This window comes from Ascaphus truei, chromosome 1 (assembly GCF_040206685.1).
Source record: "Ascaphus truei isolate aAscTru1 chromosome 1, aAscTru1.hap1, whole genome shotgun sequence".
Classification (NCBI taxonomy): Eukaryota; Metazoa; Chordata; class Amphibia; order Anura; family Ascaphidae; genus Ascaphus; species Ascaphus truei.
The window spans coordinates 271,225,259-271,245,234 of NC_134483.1; the positions used below are offsets into that span (position 1 = coordinate 271,225,259).

At 49.7% G+C, this 19,976-nt stretch overlaps 1 protein-coding gene across 4 annotated transcripts in view; it reads left to right on the plus strand.

The window, feature by feature from the left end:
- Positions 1–19,976, plus strand: part of TEX15 (testis expressed 15, meiosis and synapsis associated) — a 171,631-nt gene that overhangs the window by 12,551 nt on the left and 139,104 nt on the right. For 3 of the 4 annotated variants that reach the window (XM_075604064.1, XM_075604078.1, XM_075604122.1), the window contains exon 2: positions 14,061–14,163. In XM_075604064.1, coding sequence (XP_075460179.1) covers positions 14,061–14,163 — 103 coding nt within the window. Of the gene's footprint in view, positions 1–14,060; positions 14,164–19,976 lie in introns of those variants that run through there. The other variant, XM_075604096.1, reaches the window with a different exon arrangement.

Below are 19,976 nucleotides of genomic sequence, written 5' to 3' on the forward strand. Positions count from 1 at the left end.
GTATCTCGGGAAGCAGGGGGTCCCCGAATCTGAAATCAATGCGGTTCAGCTCCGGAGACCCCCTGCACATCTACACTATGAATAACATTTTATTAAAAATATTTTTATTTGGGCCGAGGTTTGCGCCGAGAGAGTGGCGGATCTCTCTGTGCTGCAGGCTCATCTCGGCAGGTGAGCCCTTCTCGCCAGGCCGACTGTCTCGCCACCGGCAACTAGCCATGTTTTGAAATGTTGCTCTCGCAGGGATTCGCCAGGGATTCAGCCATTTCTGCATACTGCGAGGGCAACACGCACAAAACATGGCAAGTTTAAACCCCTGGCGAAAGCACTTTTTCGCTGCTTAGTGCATGACCCCCTAAGTCGACTCCCTGCAGCACAAACTTGTTTAGTGTCTCTCTCCTTCCTAAACCAACCACATGTACAGTACTGTGCAGTGTCTCCTTCCAACCCCAGAAGCATGTACGGTCATTACGACCCCTCACTAAGGTGTCGGGACTACCTCAAGATGAGGTTGCAACCAAATCTACCTATATACAAACCTTTTCGCTGTCAGAGGGAGGGCTGCACCGCAAGTACACTTCCTGTACTTTCGGGGTCACTCACCAGAGATCCACCACCGACTCCGTTCAGAGATCTAGCACTTTCCTCCTTTACTCTATCATTAGGAATCGCACCTGCAGTCAAACTGTAATATAAACTGGTATAAAAGTACTAGCACAGAACCTCACACATTACCCTGGACATTCCAAGTCATTGCCAGCAAAGTTGCTCACGAACAATCTGCGCCCGGCTAGAAATCTTGCACGGCGCTCCGGCGTAGTGTCGTACTGGCCCTACATGGCAGCAGCAAGAGCTTTTCTGCTCGACTGCACATGGGAGCTGGCAGGCCGGTCCAAGGTTGGCAGGGGGAAGGGTCGCGCGGAGGTAGAGCGAAGGTGCAGGGGCTCTGACACGCGGGTCAGCAGTTAAAGCTGGGGAGGCTGCATCCAAGGTTGAGTAGGGGCCTCGGATCCCTGCGTTTCTTTTCACATGAGCGCCTCCCCCCCTGCTCCTTGCCATCTCTGGCCCCAGGCTCCAACGTGGCTGGCCGCCAAGGCGGCAGCCTGTGGGGGAGGGGCAGACTGCCGTCTCCATGAGCCGGATGGGGGAGTCGCCGGGCATGGGTTCCAACATGGCTGGCCGCCAAGACGGCAGCTTGTGGGGTAGGGCCAGACTGATCATGTAGATGGGTGGCTGCGCTTGGGTGCCAACATGGTTGACTTCTGCGGCGGGGAGATCCGAGGTGCAGGGAGAACTCCCTGCCAGGAATGGAGTATACAGTAGAAGCAGCTGTCCTACATCGTGCTCCAGTCGGCCGGAGGGCTCTGCTGCTGCTGCCGCCACGAACACACACACAGACAGACACTTGCTCGCTACCGGCGATGCGGCGGCCGTCAAAGGAGAGCGGTCACGTGATCATCAGCAGTAAATCACAGCTTAAAAAAAAAAAGCCAGCAAATGGTTTGAATCTTTAAAAGAGACAGAAGCACTTTGAGATGGTTCCTGCTGCTACGGTCACTAATGGTTATTGCTGACATGGAAGGTGGCACAGTTATATAGCAAGGATTATATTACAAATATTATTAGAAATATGTTTTAAAAAAATGCTATACATATGTTAAGGATTAGTAGTCCACTCCCACGAGGCAGGAACTTGACTGCTCGTGGGAGCTTGCGGGGGAAGTCCCATGGGGAGGTGAGGTGCCGCGGGCCTCAAGGAGCTCTGGCACACACGGGTCGGCGGTGGCAGCAGGGGAGGTCACAGGGACACATAATATTTTATTTATAAAATGTTTTACCAGGAAGTAATATATTGAGTTACCTTTCGTTTTCAAGTATGTACATCTTTGGGTAGGTGAAAGGCCTCGCTGGTTCCTTCCCTGGCACCACTTGAGCCCCCCACCCCAGGCTATACTTTGGCCCCTAGATGGCGCTATTGGCCCCAAAGGGGGTGAGTGGCGGCACCATGGGCCCCTAATGGGGGAGTCAACACATTTTAGCACGGAGCTCTGGTGCATAGTCTCCCCCCCCACTGAGGTGTGGGGGGCTTCATGGCCTCCCCCATGGGGTGAGGGGGGGGTGCTATACATGGGCCCCTGTAAGAGATGTGTGCAGAGGTACATTAATGGAGACAGTTTTGGGTGAACTTAAAACATGGCTTTATTTAGCCTGTCCCTTTAAACAATGCACTAGGGATGTACCGTGTACCCGGCGTTACCCGGCACATTTCCAGCTACCCGGACATTACTCGGACCCGGCAACTGTGAAGTGGTCTCGGCGTCGGGTAATGTCAGGGTAGCTGAAAACCTTATTACTTACCTTTCAGAGCAGAGTTGCGGAGGTGGGGCAAGCAGGAGCAGAGGCTTACTGTTTGGATGGCCGCTGAAGACACCGCCGATGCTGCCACCACCACAGGATGTCGCCGCCACCCTGCAGGTAAGTGTCAGACAGGGTAGCCGGGTACCCGGCCGGGAAGAACCATTGATTTTGGCCGGGTACCCGTTTTTTTTTTTAAATCACTACCCGGTACAACACTACAATGCACAGCAAACAAAAATATTCAAAAAAGAAACAAACACCTTTGTAAGGGCTAACTAACCTTCCCTGTTCCTATCTGCAAGACTGGGAGGAAAAGCCCCTTACCAGTCTATCACCGCAATGTCTCAAAAGGTACCTCAAAGCAGGTGGCCCTTCTGGTCAGTCTCTGGTTCCGGGTGGGTGTTTGTTGAGGGCCATCCTGGAAGAAAGGTCTGCTCCCCTGTGTCTTGCAATCAGTGCACAGTAATCCTGTGGGCTGAAGAGAGTTCTCTGGGTCTGTTTCAGCAGGCGTTTTAACATAAAGAGAGGGGAAGCAGGCACACGGTCGTATGCATACAAATGTGTATTTATTGCAGCGTATAACTGCCTTTTTAACGCTGCCGAAACGTTGGAATCTTTGTCACAATAAATTAGTATGCATAAGACCGTGTGTCTGTTTCCCCTCTCTTTATGTGTATACCTCGGGATCTCTGGACCTCCCTGGACCCAGCACAACAGCAATTAAGTACCCTACTTGTGCATCTAGGGTTGCCAGGTGTCCGGTTTTCACCCTGACAGGCCGATAATTCCGATGCCTGTCCGGTATAAAATTGGAGGTAATACCGGACACACTGTATGTGTCCAGTATTACCATTGTTGCGGAGGCAGTGGCGACGCAAGCGCGGCAAGGGCGGGCGGAGGCAGTGAGAGGGCAGCGACGACAAGCGCTAGTGGCTGGTGCTGAGAGGGCGGGCGGAGGCAAGCGTGGCAAGCACGGGGGCGGGTGGAGGCAGTGAGAGGGTTGGGCCGGGACGGTGGCTGGGCTGAGCAAGGAGGACTGGTGTGCTGTCCCTGTTTGGAGGAGAGGACAGCCAACCATAGGACAGCGGGGGCGGAGCCCACACCCCACGGGCCTAGAGACATGTTCCAGTGCTGTCTGCGTCCTGCCAGGAGATAAGGTAAGGTACAATGTGGGGGGTATATTTTATATGTATTGGGGTGGTGGGGGTATATTTTATATGTATATGGGTGGTGGGGGTATATTTTATATGTATATGGGAGGTGAGGGTATATTTTATATGTATATGGGAGGTGGGGGTATATTTTATATGTTTATGGGTGGTGGGGGTATATTTTATATGTATTGGGGGTGGTGGGGGCATTTTTTATATGTATTGGGGGGGAGGGTCGCATCTTTTACCATTGTGTCCAGTATTTTTGGACAAGCCACCTGGCAACCCTATGTGCATCATATCACTGAGTGCGTGTACTCCTCTCTATTTCAGCAGGAGTTTTTAACCTCTCTGATTACAGGTGGAATCTGGTTAATTGCATGGCTGCAATTAAGTTTCTCCCTGATGGATTTAGAGGCAGTTTCTTAAACAGGGATAAATCCTTGTTACAGCCCCCCACTGAGGTAGGGGGTGCTACACATGGACCCCCCACTGGGGTGGGAGGGAGCTACACATAAGCCCCCACTGGGGTGAGGGGCGAAACGAGTCCCACGAGCTCTCCGGGCATGAGATATTGCGGTATCGGCAGACCACGGGAGTACCGCGGTCCTGGGCTGGAGAGGCAGGACTGGAGCAGCACAGGCAGGACTGAAGCAGGGCTGGGACAGGACAGGCAGGGCTGGGACAGCACAGGCAGGGCTAGGGCAGGATAGGCAGGGCTGGGACAGGACAGGCAGGGCTGGGGCAGGACAAGCAGGGCTGGGGCAGGACAGGCCGGGCTGGGGCAGGCAGGGGTGGGGCAGCACAGGCAGGGCAGGGCTGGGACAGGCAGGGCAGGAACAGCACATGCATGGCTGGGGCAGGAGAGGCATGGCTGGTGCAAGATAGGCAGGCTGTGGGCAGGACAGGCAGGGCTGGGGCAGGACTGGCAGGGCTGGGGCAGCACAGGCAGGGCTGCTGGTTTTGTCTTTGAAATGCAGATTGTCCTGATTTTATCATTTAATTTATTTTCCAAGTTAATAACAAGCGTCCCCCCTACTCCCCACACAGAGCCCCCTGCTTGCCACACAGAGCCCCCTGTTCCCCACATAGCCCCCCGGGGGTCTGACACTGAACAGAGATGAGTTGCAAAGTGCTTCATCAGAACCCTGACCCTGCATTTTGCCTGCCCCAAATACCACACTCTCGTACCATGTTTGTGGGACCTAATAATGGGGCAATAAATGGGAAAGTGCAATAACATATCGGGAAGAAAATTAAATTATGATTGGGATATTTTTTATTTTAGCGCTTCTTAATCATTATATGTCATTAACTATTAAAAAAGCTTCTTCTTCTTTGAATGTTCTTATTAGTTCTTCTCATTAGGAATGTATGCCATGTAAAAAAAAATAATTGTGGGCTGGGGGCGGGTCCAGGGCGCTTCTCTTGGGCGCAGGTAATGGATTCAGATGGTACTGTAGTGCCGTCGATTATTCTAAAACAAACCTGGGGCAATCTCCAAAAAGACCCAGGTACATGCTGCAACATTTCACACATTTCTGCAGACAGACTAATGGCCCATCGGATTAACAGCGGGGGTCCCTGGCTGTCCCATTCAAACTGAATGGGACTGCCAGGAATAGGGTGACCAGATTTTGAAAATGAAAAACCGGGACACAATTTTTTTTTTACATTAACAGTTTATATATTGTATTACACTTATACTTTACTACCATTAGTCCTAGTTACGTGTGTGTGTGTGTGTGTGTGTGTCTCGGATGGCCTCACTAATCGAACAAAAAAAAAGCCAGATGTGAATGACTTCTGTACCCCTTAACCATTGTCAGGACGCCCCCTCTTCACAATTTCTAAAGCAGCAATCCCGCCTGGGATCTTACCTGATCCGCAGTCTCTCAAGGTACTATTCTGGAGGGGAGGTGTTCCCTACCTGTCTTCCGATGTCTCCCGCGTGAAACTTGAGTCAGATCTGGAAGAAAGCAGGGTAGGTTACTTCGGTGTAGGTATACGGCAGTTAAGATGAGACAGAGATGGAGAGGGAGAGACAGGGGGAGAGAGGGAGAGAGAGGGAGAGTCAGGGGGAGAGACGGGGAGAGAGAGACAGGGGGAGATAGAGGGAGACAGGGGGAGAGACGGGGAGAGGGAGACAGGGGGAGAGACGGGGAGAGGGAGACAGGGGGAGAGACGGGGAGAGAGAGAGGGAGAGACAGGGGGAGAGAGAGAGGGAGAGACAGGGGGAGAGAGAGAGGGAGATACAGGGGGAGAGAGAGAGGGAGAGACAGGGGGAGAGAGAGGGAGAGACAGGGGGAGAGAGGGAGAGACAGGGAGGGAGAGAGACAGGGAGGGAGAGAGAGAGAGACAGGGAGGGAGAGAGAGAGAGACAGGGAGGGAGAGAGAGAGAGACAGGGAGGGAGAGAGAGAGAGACAGGGAGGGAGAGAGAGAGAGACAGGGAGGGAGAGAGAGAGAGACAGGGAGGGAGAGAGAGAGACAGGGAGGGAGAGAGAGACAGGGAGGGAGAGAGAGACAGGGAGGGAGAGAGAGACAGGGAGGGAGAGAGACAGGGAGGGAGAGAGAGGGAGACAGGGGGATAGAGGGAGACAGGGGGAGAGAGGGAGACAGGGGGAGAGGGGGAGACGGGGAGAGAGAGAGGGAGACAGGGGGAGAGAGGGAGACAGGGGGAGAGAGAGAGAGAGAGAGAGTGAGACAGAGGGAGACAGAGGGAGAGAGGGAGACAGGGGGAGAGAGGGAGACAGGGGGAGAGAGGGAGACAGGGGGAGAGAGAGAGAGAGGGAGACAGGGGGAGAGAGAGAGAGGGAGACAGGGGGAGAGAGAGACGGGGAGACAGGGAGAGAGAGAGGGAGGGAGGGAGAGACAGGGCGGGAGGGAGAGGGACAGGGAGGGAGAGGGAGAGGGAGGGAGGGAGAGACAGGGAGGGAGGGAGAGACAGGGAGTGACAGGGAGGGGGAGAGAAAGGGAGGGGAGAGAAAGGGAGGGGAGAGAAAGGGAGGGGGAGAGACAGAGAGGGTGAGGGAGACACCCACCCACTGATACACACACACACACACACACTTACACACCCACCCAACCCACTGATACACACACACACCTCCACCCACTGATACCCACACCCACCCACTCATACTCACACCCACCCACTGACACCCACTGATACACACACACCCACTGATACACACACACACCCACTGATACACAGACACACCCACTGATACACACACACACACCCACTGATACACACACACACACACACTGACACACCCACTGATACACACACACCCACACACCCCGCCAGCCCCTGCACCGCCCGCACAACGCGCAGCCACCACTGCCCGGCCCCTAGCCTATCTCCCACCCCAAGTGGACGGGGGGGAAGTGAGCGCCGGGGGGCAAAGGTGGGAGCGCACCGGGGGGCAAAGGCAGGCGTGCGCCGGGGGGCAAGGGCAGGCGCGCGCCGGGGGGCAAGGGCAGGCGCACCCCCGCTACCACCTCCTATTGCGCACCCCCCGCACCCACCCACCGATACCCACACCCACCGATACACACACACACCCACTGATACACCCACACACACACCCACTGATACACACACACACTGATACACACACACACACACACTGATACACACACACACACACACACACACTGATACCCACACTGATACCCACACACTCACACACACTGATACACACACACACACCCACACACACACACACACACCCCGCCAGCCCCTACACCGCCCGCACAACGCGCAGCCACCACTGCCCGCCCCCGAGCCTATCTCCCACACCAAGTGGACAGGGGGAAGTGAGCGCCGGGGGGCAAAGGTGGGAGCGCGCCGGGGGGCAAAGGCAGGCGCGCGCGCCGGGGGGCAAGGGCAGGCGCACTCCCGCTACCACCTATTGCGCACCCCCCCCTGGCTGGGACCCGGGACAGAAGGGGGACACTCACCGCACACAGTGAAGCCGGGAGCGGGAAGGCAGTCAGTCAAGTGTGCACTTCACAAAGCGGAAGCCCCGCCCCCGGCTTCCTCTGACATGCCTGCGACGGTGTGACCAATCCCCTGCGGGCCGGCCGGCATTCTAAGTCCCGCCCCCGGCATTCTCCATCATTCAGGCCCCCGGCAGCATTCACACACACACACACATACAAAATACTTACCGGCCGCTGAATTCTCCTCACCGCCGCTGCCCCGCAATACCGGGACCAGGGACAAAAACCGGGACAGACTTAAACCGGTACAGGCCTCAAAAAAACGGGACTGTACCGGTAAAACCGGTACGAATGGTCACCCTAGCCAGGAACACCTGCTGTGTTAATCCGATGGGCCATTAGTCTCTGCAGAAATGTCACTGAAATGTACCCAGCATGTAAACTGGCCAGTTTAAGGCAAGTTTTACAATAATCGTTGGCTCGTCTGTATATGGAAACAAAAGAAAAAAACATATAGTGTAATACAGTATGTTTTAACATGACTGGCACAATTTTTCTGTAGGATCTCCAATATTTGCACTCACATTTTGGCTATCTTGAGCTTTATGTATCGAACATTAATCTTTGCAGAATAAATGGTCACTCAGCCTTGCCTTTACTTTGGGTATAGTTCTCGTGCAGGGAGACAAAAAACTGAAAAAAGGCACATCACGCAGTCTGTTTTTCCATAATTAGAAAAAGAGCCTAAAGAATGGGTAATCACATTTCCACTGTGTAAGTGTGTGCGTAATATTATTTTCTTTTTGTATATTCTTGTTCTTTGGATATTTTCTCCCTGGATAGATTGCCCTCAAGGCGAGTAATAATGCAAAGATACCTGTCCAAGTAGCTAGCCAATCTCCCTTAAGATGGATGCCTAATGGGTAATGTACTCATTAGAGCACCACCCAAAGTGATTAAAGGAGCAAAATGGTGTAATAAAAATATATAAATAAAACTACAGCTGATGTTTGCAAGTGTGTGTGGAGCAACACCTTGCCGATCCTGGACTGATGACGTCACCGCCGGAGCTCCGTCGTGTCAAATCCCACTCCTGCCCTTCACAGCGCTAACAGAACACCATGTACATTTATGTGTGTGTGTGTATATATATGTAACGGCTGGACCCCCCTTTGTCTGACCCACCCAATCTCACATTGGCCCGTGTGGTCTAACCGGTCCCCATTACAAGGTCGTGTGTGGTGGTGCACCTGCAAGTAACAGGACTCCTGAGTCTCCCGCTTGATGGTATTAGGGGATGTCATCAGGACAGGTAGCTGAGGTAGTGGGTGCGAGTCCAACTTACTTCATGTGCAGCGCCTCCACCTCATCAGGATCTGTGCTTCCGCAGGGAGATGGTCCTGGTGAGGAACTCCTTCTCGGTGGTGACTGCCACTGTTGAGTAATCTCACACTCACACAGTGGGGGTTTCTTTGAACAGGGCATCTTTATTTGCATGGTATGGGCCAGCTGCCCCTCACAGATAACAGCTCAGCCGCTCATCTCTTTGCAGCACTTCATTAGGAAGGTCCCTTTTCCCTAATAGAGCTGCTTTCCACCTTTACTCTCAAAGAGATTCCCCAGCTTCTCTGGCTGCTGTAATCTCCTCTCCTGAGCTGCTTTGTCTCTCTCAGCTCCTCTCTTGAGCTGCTCTGTCTGTCAGCTCCTCTAACTCTCCTCAATCTGCTGCATATGTTCACTGACTCACAGCTAGCAGGAGACACTGCAACATTGTTGCAGACCTTCACGTGCCTCTCAGTGAACAGAGCAGCACAACAACAGGAAACTGAACTTCTAACTTTAGGCAGTGCTGTGTCTTATATCACCCCCCAGAGAACAAACCTGCTCTGTACCACTAAGTGTGGGCACAATGCATGTTGTCACTTCCTTTGGGGACATATGACACCTCACCAGGGTTTGAGGGCAAACCTCCATTGATTGTTGCAGGCAATCCTGCATACTTACCAGGTTTACTGCCAACATGAGAAAGAGATATGTACACCAATCTTACACTTGGCTACATTCTCCCCCTAGTGGAACCCCAACGACCCGGCTGGGATCTAAATTTGCGGAACCTTCCTTCAGGTAGCACTGCAAAACATAACAACACATTACAGTACATATCTTTTCATCATAACATATAACATATACATCTTAACTTTAGATGATAACAACCAGGATTACTCCCTGATGGAGTATCCATTAGAGGTACTACCATACCCTCTTACGGTGGCTTGCGCACAGCATGGTCCACTGGGCTAAGAGCATCAATGCTGTAACACTCTAGGGGACATACTGGACACCCACAATCAGACCATAACTCTGGCCTGGATGCTAGTGGACTCAGAGTATCATGCCCATACACCGCCCTAAGGCTTCTCCTGGAGATGTAGCATATCCCCTCGTGACTACACCACGTCTCATCTAACCCGCCAGGATCCCAATTTTCTGTATATATATATATATATGCAAATACAACTGTATGCTCATCTGCATGTCTTAGGCAGGTCTGCAACCCCGCCTTTCCTCATTATCACCCAGCATACAGCACTTCCACTGCAGCAAGGGATTCTGGGAAATGACATGCAAATGAGCACAGTGTCACTTTTTGCCTCAAAAACCATTTTAACATGGTTCCCTATAGGTATATATATATATATATACATACACAGTACAAACACACACACACTTGGTTAAATATATATACTTCCCCTCCCCCCAGTGAGGCCCATTTCTTCCCTCCCCCTCCAGCCTTGCCCACACTTTTCCTCCCCCTCCCATGCAAGTCCATTCCTTTTCCCTTACACTCCAGCAAGGCCCATACCTTTTTTCTTCCCCTAGCCAGGCCTATACCATCCCTCTAAGGACGGGACACATGTCGTGCATGTATGAAAGGCGATCGTCGCCAGCGCATGTACAAACTGAGTTTTTTGGTTGCGCATGCGCGAACACAGAGCATCAACTGTGTGATGGCCATATATATGTTTCAGCTCAGCTTATTTAGTTCGCATATATATATTTATATATATATATATATATATATATATATGTAATCTGTTATATACATGCCTATACTGTAGTGCCCTCGTCTGTATATGCTACTGCCATATGTTTCACAGTTATTTCACGTACGAAAGGATTTTTTGTCTGTAAAATATTCTCAACTTCAGCATATACAGAAGTGAGAAACCACAAGATGTCTGTAGACATGGAAAATAGAATGAGGAACCTCATACAGAGAGAAAGACAAAAATATGGCTCAGAAAAGGCACAGCAGCATTATAATTTCCAGATTTCAGCAATTAGAATATATTTTGCTGGATTTTGGAAATCCAGCGAAACATGACGTGTACAGACAGTATATGTCAGGCTGAGAGAAGGGAAAAAATAGAACAGTCCTGAGAGACTTATCGAGACTAATAATAATTATTGTACTCTGCTTTTAGGTTATGGATTTATTATCATTTATCATCCTTGTTGTTTTATTACAATAAATAACATACTACTCTCGAATCCATTTCTAATACTTATACTTACTATATATACAGAATGTGATGACATTTGCAAAAACAGTATGACATTTGCACATATGCAAAATCGTATTCAGGTGCACTGTTACTCATAGTATAGACTAAACTTTATATTATATGGGAGGAAAGGTGTGACCCCTTACAACTGCGCCTGCGTGTAACGATGCTCGTTTCAAGCAGAAAACTGACTCGCAGGGCTGAGGTAGGAAGGTGAAAGAACCGACCTGAGCCGAGGGACAGAGTCCTGATAGAGTAGTGTGTCGTAGGCAGAAAGGTCAGGGCTGGCAGCAGAGTTGCGTTGTCGGTGTGGATGCAGAGGTCGAGGCAGGCTGGAGACAAGGATAGTTGAGGTACATGAGCCGGGTCTGGTAACGTGAAAGACAATAGGTATGAGCGCATTGCATAAACTCAGCATGAATACTGGAACATTGCTCAGCAACTTCCTGCTCAGAAGGCTGTCCTTTTTATAGGGAGCTGCCAAAGACAAAGATGGATGATTCAGTCACAGAAGGCGAGCAAGAGCAAAATCCCTATCCGGAATCTGAAAACCCGGGAATTATTTTGCCAAACCTCATAATGCGTGAACAGAGTTTGTAAGCTGCAGTATCGCAATCGGAGCACTTTGGCCACGCATGTGCGATTAGAGCGATTGTCAGGCGTAGATAGCGCATGTGCCGCGGATGCTTGATGAGCCTGCAAGCTGCAAGAAAACTGGGATATTTACAAACATTTCGGGATACCGTTACAGTGGACAAAAAAATGGGACAGTCCCGGCTAAACTGAGATGTCTGGTCACCCTACCCTAGGCCCATACGTTTCCCGCTAACCCCTTCATCCCTAGTGCACCATAGGGGTCAGAGGAGAGGGATGCGGGCAGCTCCTTACATTTGTCCTGGGTCCAAAGATATGTTGGCTGTCCTGTACAGGAGGCAAAGCTTGTACACCATACCTTTTTAAACCCCAGAGAAATAAATAAGTTAATTTTACAGGAAATGTAACAATACTTTGCAGTGCTACAGGTTTGTATTAATAATTGGCCTCATTTTTCTCCTGCGTTCTATTGTGACTCTGGAGAGATCGCTGAAAATCTCAATCTGAGCTCCGCGGAAGGTAATATCATTTTTTTTCGGCTAGCAGTAAATATTGTTTCTTTAGTGCGGTATGAGTGAAATTTTACCAGCGTGTCCCTTATTCTCTTTGGGTCTGCGGATTTTGGCCCCGGAGCCCTATGTGCCCTGTCAATGTCGATAGTCTTTTCATTCAGCTCAGGGACCAGGTCAATGAAAAGATCCTTCAGATAGGTCTCAAGCGACTCCGCAGGGATTGATTCAGGGATATTGCGAATACGGAGGTTTTGCCTCCTATCCCTGTTTTCTTGGTCCTCGACCTGATCTTTAAGGGTCCTGAGCTCAAAACCCAGGTGGCTCATGTCTTCTTCCATCGAGACTTGCGCGCCCGCCACCTCCTCCATTTTGCTCTCCACGGTTTCTGTACGCTCTGTCAGGGAATGCATTTCAGCTTTCAAGTCCCTCAGAGCTACAGCGAGGTCTTCCTGGAATCCCCTTCACATGCGGGTAAACAGCTCCTCCATATACTCCTTGTTTAGGGATCCCCTCTCTGATCTTGGCTCCGGCGCCAGTTCTGTTTCAAGCTCCTCCGGGGCACTCGTGGCGGTGCCATCTTGTGGGTGCTCACTTAGCGGGGGAAACCGCTGTCCCGGGGAAAAGTAGGTAGAAACGCTCGGCGGGTTCTTTTTATTTGGCTTATTGGCGATCTCTGTTTGCGCCGCTTTCTGTTGGTGATATTTTGACGTATCTGAGATTTGGTAGGTGTGCTCTTCTAATAGCTTTTTGTGGGGGAACTCAGGAGCTAACCCCTTAGGCAGCCATGTGTGTTATTCACTAGAAAACAATATCAGAAAGTCTTATAGCTCAGTGGATATGCTGCAGGCCATTAGCATAGTGGACTGGGGTTCGATTCCTGGCAGGGATGTTTATTTTTTTCCATTTTTTTTTCTACTGAGTGCGAATAGCCGTGCGGCGAGTGCGAATAGCCGTGCGGCTATTTGCACTCAACTTAACTGAGTGCGAATAGCCGAGCTGCTATGAACACTGTAATGTCGGAAAGGTTTCTATGCCTTTATTCTCTACAACAATCAGAAAGTCTTATAGCTCAGTGGTTATGCTGCAGGCCATTAGCATAGTGGACCAGGGTTTGATTCCTGGCAGGGATGTTTATTTTTTCCATTTTATTTTCTACTGAGTGCGAATAGCCGTGCGGCTATTTGCACTCAAGTTAACAGAGTGCGAATAGCCGAGCTGCTATGAACACTGTACTGTCAGTAGGTTTCTATGCCTTTATTCACTAAAAACAATCAGAAAGTCTTATAGCTCAGTGGTTATGCTGCACGCCATTAGCATAGTGGACCAGGGTTCGATTCCTAGCAGGGATGTTTATTTTTTTCCATTTTTTTTTCTACTGAGTGCGAATAGCCATGCGAAACACCTACTGACATTACAGTGTTCATAGCCGCACGGCTATTCGCACTCAGTAGAAAATAAAATGGAAAAAATAAACATCCCTGCCAGGAATCGAACCCTGGTCCACTATGCTAATGGCCTGCAGCATAACCACTGAGCTATAAGACTTTCTGATTGTTTCTAGTGAATAAAGGCATAGAAACCTGTTCATAACAGCTCGGCTATTGGCACTCAGTTATGTTCTACTCAGTTAAGTCCGTGATGCTATTTGCACTCAACTCTGAATATCCACTGCCATGACTAAGCATAGGTTAAGCCCTTCTACCAAGATACAGGGGTTGGGACAGGCCATAAATAGATAGGAACACCACCCCCAGATCCCAGGAGGAACCAGAGGATATTTCTCAGCTGTAAATATGTTTTATAATAAGTAATTAGGAAAGAAGCCCTTTGTTATTTTCCAGTGAGGGAAAAGTCACAATCAGTTTTATGGTTGAGGATGTTTTATTTATAATTAATTCTCTTAATAACTTGTATTATTTGTTTTTCTCAGTTATCAAATACGGAAAATTGTGAGTGTTGTGGATCGAAAATTTACTTTACAACTGAAGAAACTGAAGAAGACATATCACATCATGCTGTCAAGTCCCATAGCGGTAAGCTGATTGATTAGTATGTGGTTTTTAACACTAAATTCAGACAATATTTAAGTGAGAACCAATCTATTACATTCTTGTGCAAATTTACTACATTCTTATATTTGGTTATCCCACTGTTCATTACTTAAAATGTGGTGTGTTTAGGGTTTCCTATATAACTGGTTTAAAAACAGTGTGAATCCTTTCAGAACAAAAGGGTAATGACAGACTTTTGGGGCCTATTAAGGTAGGTCCGATAAGTGACTTAGCGACAGTTTTGAGCACTTTTGGGCAAATTTGTATGTGTAGCTATTCAGAGAGCCAAAATCGCTTGAAAACTGCTTCTTCTCGATCTGTAGCGTTCCCTCTCAGAGAACTGGCCGGTACTGTAGCTCAAAAAATGCGCTAACTCATATTTTTTGACAAAGCGAGCTATTCAGGTAGCTCCGAAATGCACATCGCAATTGCAACTCGCAGATCTCGGAATCCGGGAGGGAGAAAATATATTGTTACTGCATCGGATTGAAGCCGGGGGTGTCCGGAGGTGACCCGCATTCATTTCAGCTCCAGAGAACCCCTGTTTCAATCCTATGTAATAAAAATACGTTTACAGCCAGCTTCATTACCTTAGTGGCTAACCGCTAAGGCAATGAAAGGGTTAAATACCAGTGCCCGGTTTGTTTTTGGTAAAGAGGGTGGGTGAAGGCTTTAGTTGCCCCAGTATAGGTGGTTAGGCCTACCGGGAGGGTTGCGGGATGAGTTAACCCCTTCATTACCTTAGCAGGTTACTACCGCTAAGGTAATGAAGGGGTTATAACCACACCCGCTACCCACCCAGTAGGCCTAAACACCCACCACATGTCAAAAACCACCTTCATAGTTGCCCCGGGGTGGGTATTCAGGCCTCCAGGGAGGGTTTAACCCCTCCCTTACCTTTGCGGCTACAATCGCTAGGACATTAAGGGGTTAACCCCTCCCATTAAGGCCTAAACCCCCTCCCCGGGGCAACTACACCCTTCACCCACCCCCTCTTCCACCAACATCACACAGGAATGGGCAAAAGTGCTTTTAGCCAAAGATGGTTAATAGCGATTTTGCAATACATTAAATTAAAATACTTTACTATAAAAAACACATTACTATAAAACAAAACTCTAGCCATTTCATCCATTGATTGTCACTGTGGTCTATGCGGGTCACAGATGGTCACATTGGCAAGCAATGGCCCCCACCCCCACAACATACTGTAATGGGCAAAAGTCCTAATATCCATATCTGGATAATAGCACATTTGCCCATCTTATTTCTTATTACTATATTACTATATTACTATTACTTTACTATTACTATATATTTCTGAAAGCATTGTATGTATGTATGTTTCCCTGGTGTGTTCCCTATCCCTAGCGGCAATCTCATTGGTCCCTTGGCCCGCCCGCCCCCGCACACCTCTCATTGGCTTCACACACTCACACCACTGCTTCAGGCCCCCTTGCAGCTCACCTTCCCCCCTCCCGGTGGCTGTCACTCTCCCCCATCACCCGGACCGCAGCTCACCTTCCCCCCCTCCCCCCCCAGACAGGCCCCGCACCTTCCCCCCTCCCGGTGGCCGTCACTCTCCCCCGTCACACGGACAGGCCCTGCACCTTCCCTGCTGCACGTTTCCCGGCGGCTCGCGCTCATAGGTGCAGAGAGGGGGCGCGTGCGCAGCGCTCCCCGGACGGGAGGAGGGAGAGCAGAGAAGTGCCAGGCGCGCGACAATCGGAGGAGCGCGGGAGAGAGGAGCAGTGCTGTGAGTCCTGGCAGAGGTGAGGGGGCTTTGTGTGTGCGTGGGGAGAGGGGGGGACAGTGTGTGTGGGACACCATGTGTGTGGGGGGGAGGGACAGTGTGTGTGTGGGGGAGGAGGGGACAGTGTGTGTGTGTGTGGGGGAGGGGGGACAGTGTGTGTGTGGGGGAGGGGGGGCCAGTGTGTGTGGGGGAGGGGGGACAGTGTGTGTGTGTGAGGGGGGAACAGTGTGTGTGTGTGTGGGGGGGGACAGTGTGTGGGGGAGAGAGGGGGGGGACAGTGTGTGTGGGACACCGTGTGTGTGGGGGGGAGGGACAGTGTGTGTGGGGGAGAGAGGGCGGGACAGTGTGTGTGGGACACCGTGTGTGTGTGTGGGGGGGACAGTGTGTGTGTGGGGGGGGACCAGTGTGTGTGTGGGGGGGCAGTGTGTGTGTGGGGGAGGGGGGGACAGTGTGTGTGTGGGGGAGGGGGGGACAGTGTGTGTGGGGGAGGGGGGGGGCAGTGTGTGTGTGTGTGAGTGGGGGACAGTGTGTGGGGGAGGGGGGACAGTGTGTGTGGGGAGGGACAGTGTGTGTGGGGGAGAGAGGGGGGGACAGTGTGTGTGGGACACCGTGTGTGTGTGGGGGAGGGACAGTGTGTGTGGGGGGGAGGGACAGTGTGTGTGTGTGGGGGGGACAGTGTGTGTGTGGGGGGGGGACAGTGTGTGTGTGGGGGGGCAGTGTGTATGTGGGGGAGGGGGGGACAGTGTGTGTGTGTGGGGGAGGGGGGGACAGTGTGTGTGGGGGAGGGCAGTGTGTGTGTGTGTGTGTGTGTGAGGGGGGGACAGTGTGTGGGGGAGGGGGGACAGTGTGTGTGTGTGTGTGGGGGGGGGGGGGGGCAGTGTGACTCCCGGGCAACGCCGGGTCTCTCAGCTAGTTAAAAATAAAACATAAGACATCATAATATAAATTAAAGTTGTACTTACCCCTTCCAGGATGAAGGCCATCGTAGTCCTCATCTTCGGTCCTCTGTGTCTTCCGTGGGCAGCAACATTAAAATAATAAATTATAATTAACTAACTACTGGCCAGGAACCTATTAATCACCTTAGCTGATAATAATTGCTATGTAACTGGGCCTAACCACCCTCCCAGGACAACTACCTCCATCACCACCCCCCTACCCCAATTACCACATATACAAATGGGCAAAAGCACTAGTAGCCAAGTATGGCTAATAGCATGGTTGCCTGTTTGTTTTCAAAACAAATTAAATACACAAAATAACATTTACATAACAGTACAATACATTACACAGTAGACAATAAACCCATTTATTGTGATTGTGGTAAAATATGCCCACATTGGGGGCAAGGATTACCACAATGGCAATGAATGGGCAATCTAAACAAAAACATCCAAAAAATAAAATACATTACAATTAAATAAAAACAAACATTTGCCAAAAAAATGCATTGATTGTCACTGGTTATCTATACCCTCAAAGGAGCATAGATAAGCACATTGCCAATAATGGGCAACTTAAAAAAGAAAACACAATTAAATAAAATACAGTCAATGTGTTTCTTACCTTTGTCAGGATGAAGATTCATCCTCCTCATCCAACTGTGGCACCAACTCTTGCCCCACGATGCAATGATCCTCATCACCATGATTTGCAAAACTCCATGATCTTCAGTTGCTTGCAGAAGAGGCCCCATGAATAAATCTTATATATTTTCTGCTTCTCTTTCTTTTTTTCTTTCTTGTCTTTAACAGGTCCAGGAGATGTTGATTCGCAGCCTTCTTGGAGTCAAATGAGACATGATAAGCATTATATACAGTAAGGCCTGTTGCAAAATATTTCACTGACAAATGGTGCATCCACTATTGGATTGGTGTGATGCCTTTCCTTTTTTGGAGTGATGTGACGTCACCTTTTTGGTGAAATCACATAAAAAAAAATGGAAGCCATCACATTGTATATCCACCAATCGGATTAGTGGATGTACCATTTGTCAGTTAAATGTGACATCACAGGCCTTATACTGTATAAGGCGTCTCATTTGAACCCAAGAAGGTGGCGGACCAAAAATCTCCTGGACTTGTTGAAGTCAAGAAAGAAGACAAGAAAGAAGAGAAGCTGAAAAGAAAGATAGTAGATCTACTCACCGGTGCTTCCTCTGCAATCAACTGTGTGAGTATTCGCCATCCTGGCGGTCGCAAACCGTCTCCTCACCCCAACAAGCCTTCCGTGACGGACACTCGGAATGCTCGGTCTCCTAGTCCCAGTACGCACGCGCGCGGACCTTGCGCGTCCTGATTTTCCGTCCGCGGATTCTGAATCCACCCCCCGCTCTGACGCACGACGGGTGCGTTCGGCTAGCCTCCCTGCTGACGCGCGGTCTGGGCTCTGCCTGCGCTCTGGTGATGGACAGGACCAGCGTGGGAGTGACGCGCGCTCTCACCCCCGGACCTATGTGACACGCGCGGGTCGGCGTGCGAATTGTCCCGCTCCCTCTTGCTCTAAAGACACTCAGGTATCAGCGTGGGAGGGACACGCACTCCAAGCATGCGGGGTCCACTGTCTGCGCATGCGGGGTCCACCCTGTGCGCATGCGGGGTCCACCCTGTGCGCATGCGGGGTCGGCACGCGAGCAGTTCCACCCCCATACCCGATTAGTCTGTGTCATAGGGCACACCTGTGTGCACCAGCAGCCTATCGGTACTTTCTTCCTGGTTCCACCCTTTCTGGCTATTGGAGGCTCCGCCTTTATATACATTTAGTCTGCTCTCATTCCTTGCTGAGCATAGTCTAGTGTGACGCCGTGCCTTGCTGCATTCTAGCTCCAGTAAACACAAAAAAAAACAAAACTGTGCGCTACTACCTAACTACCTATAAAGTTTAAATGTATAAATATATACAGTGCAGTGACTATACCATCAATTTAGTGATAAAAAATGTATAAAAAATTAAACCACAACTCCCACAGTGAGGTAGTTAAACATTAAATAATAAGTGCCACATAACCGTGTTGGGGATAATGGCGTCTGCAGCTGTAAACGCAGGGGTGGCTCAGCACCCCACACACACTAAGAGAAGGGAAACAAAAGAAAACAGCGCACAACGCCAAATAGTGAAGCAAATTCAACAATATATTATAGATTTAAAAAGGGGGTAATATATCTGCGTACATAAAAAAGGTTGGTAAAAGGCATGTAGTGTGTATCACACTGTTTACCACTCGGCTGTTAGCTGTAGATTCAGGTGCTTGCTTCCCTCTGCTGCTGCAGCTCAGTTGATTCTGGGGCAGGACGTCAGTCTTTTCACTCCCAAGGGGATTTCCCTTCATGCAGCCAGGTTCAGCAGCTGGTACTGGGGCTCGGTGAAATCGCTCCTGCTTCCTAGCCGATATGAAGCTGCTCCTGTACCTTGGCAGGTGTATCCTCTGCAGAGAGGTTAAAACGCAGCTTGCTGCTGTCTTCACAGCAGTGGTGGATTCAATAGGGAAGTTTGAACAGTCTTACAGAGTCTCTCACAAGTGTCCAAAACAGCACACAGGATGAAATAAAAACAGGACAGGCCAACACATAGACAAAGGCCAATGTAAGCAGATATAAGGCAATAGAATGTTACATCCAACTAGTTTCGTAGAATTAACTACTTCTTCAGGGAATAATTAGGCCATTACCCAGAGGTCTTAAATACCTCACATAGATACCTTATTGGTCAACCAATTAGGGATAGACCAATCATCTATAATAGGTAATGGTCTGCGTGATAGGGAAGATGTATAGTTTACTTTTAAAACAACAACTTTATTAACAAGAAAACAAAAACAAAACAATACCTATTTAATATAAACTTACATATAGACAAAATCTAGCATAAATAATTAAAAACATGCTGGAATAAAAGAAACACAATATTAGTCGACTTAAAATTTAAAATTAGTCGACTTAAAACCTACTTTATAGGTAGTTAGGTAGTAGCGCACAGTTTTGTTTTTTTTGTGTTTACTGTCTCTGCTCTTCACTGCTGCTGCACATCTAATTATCACTAATCA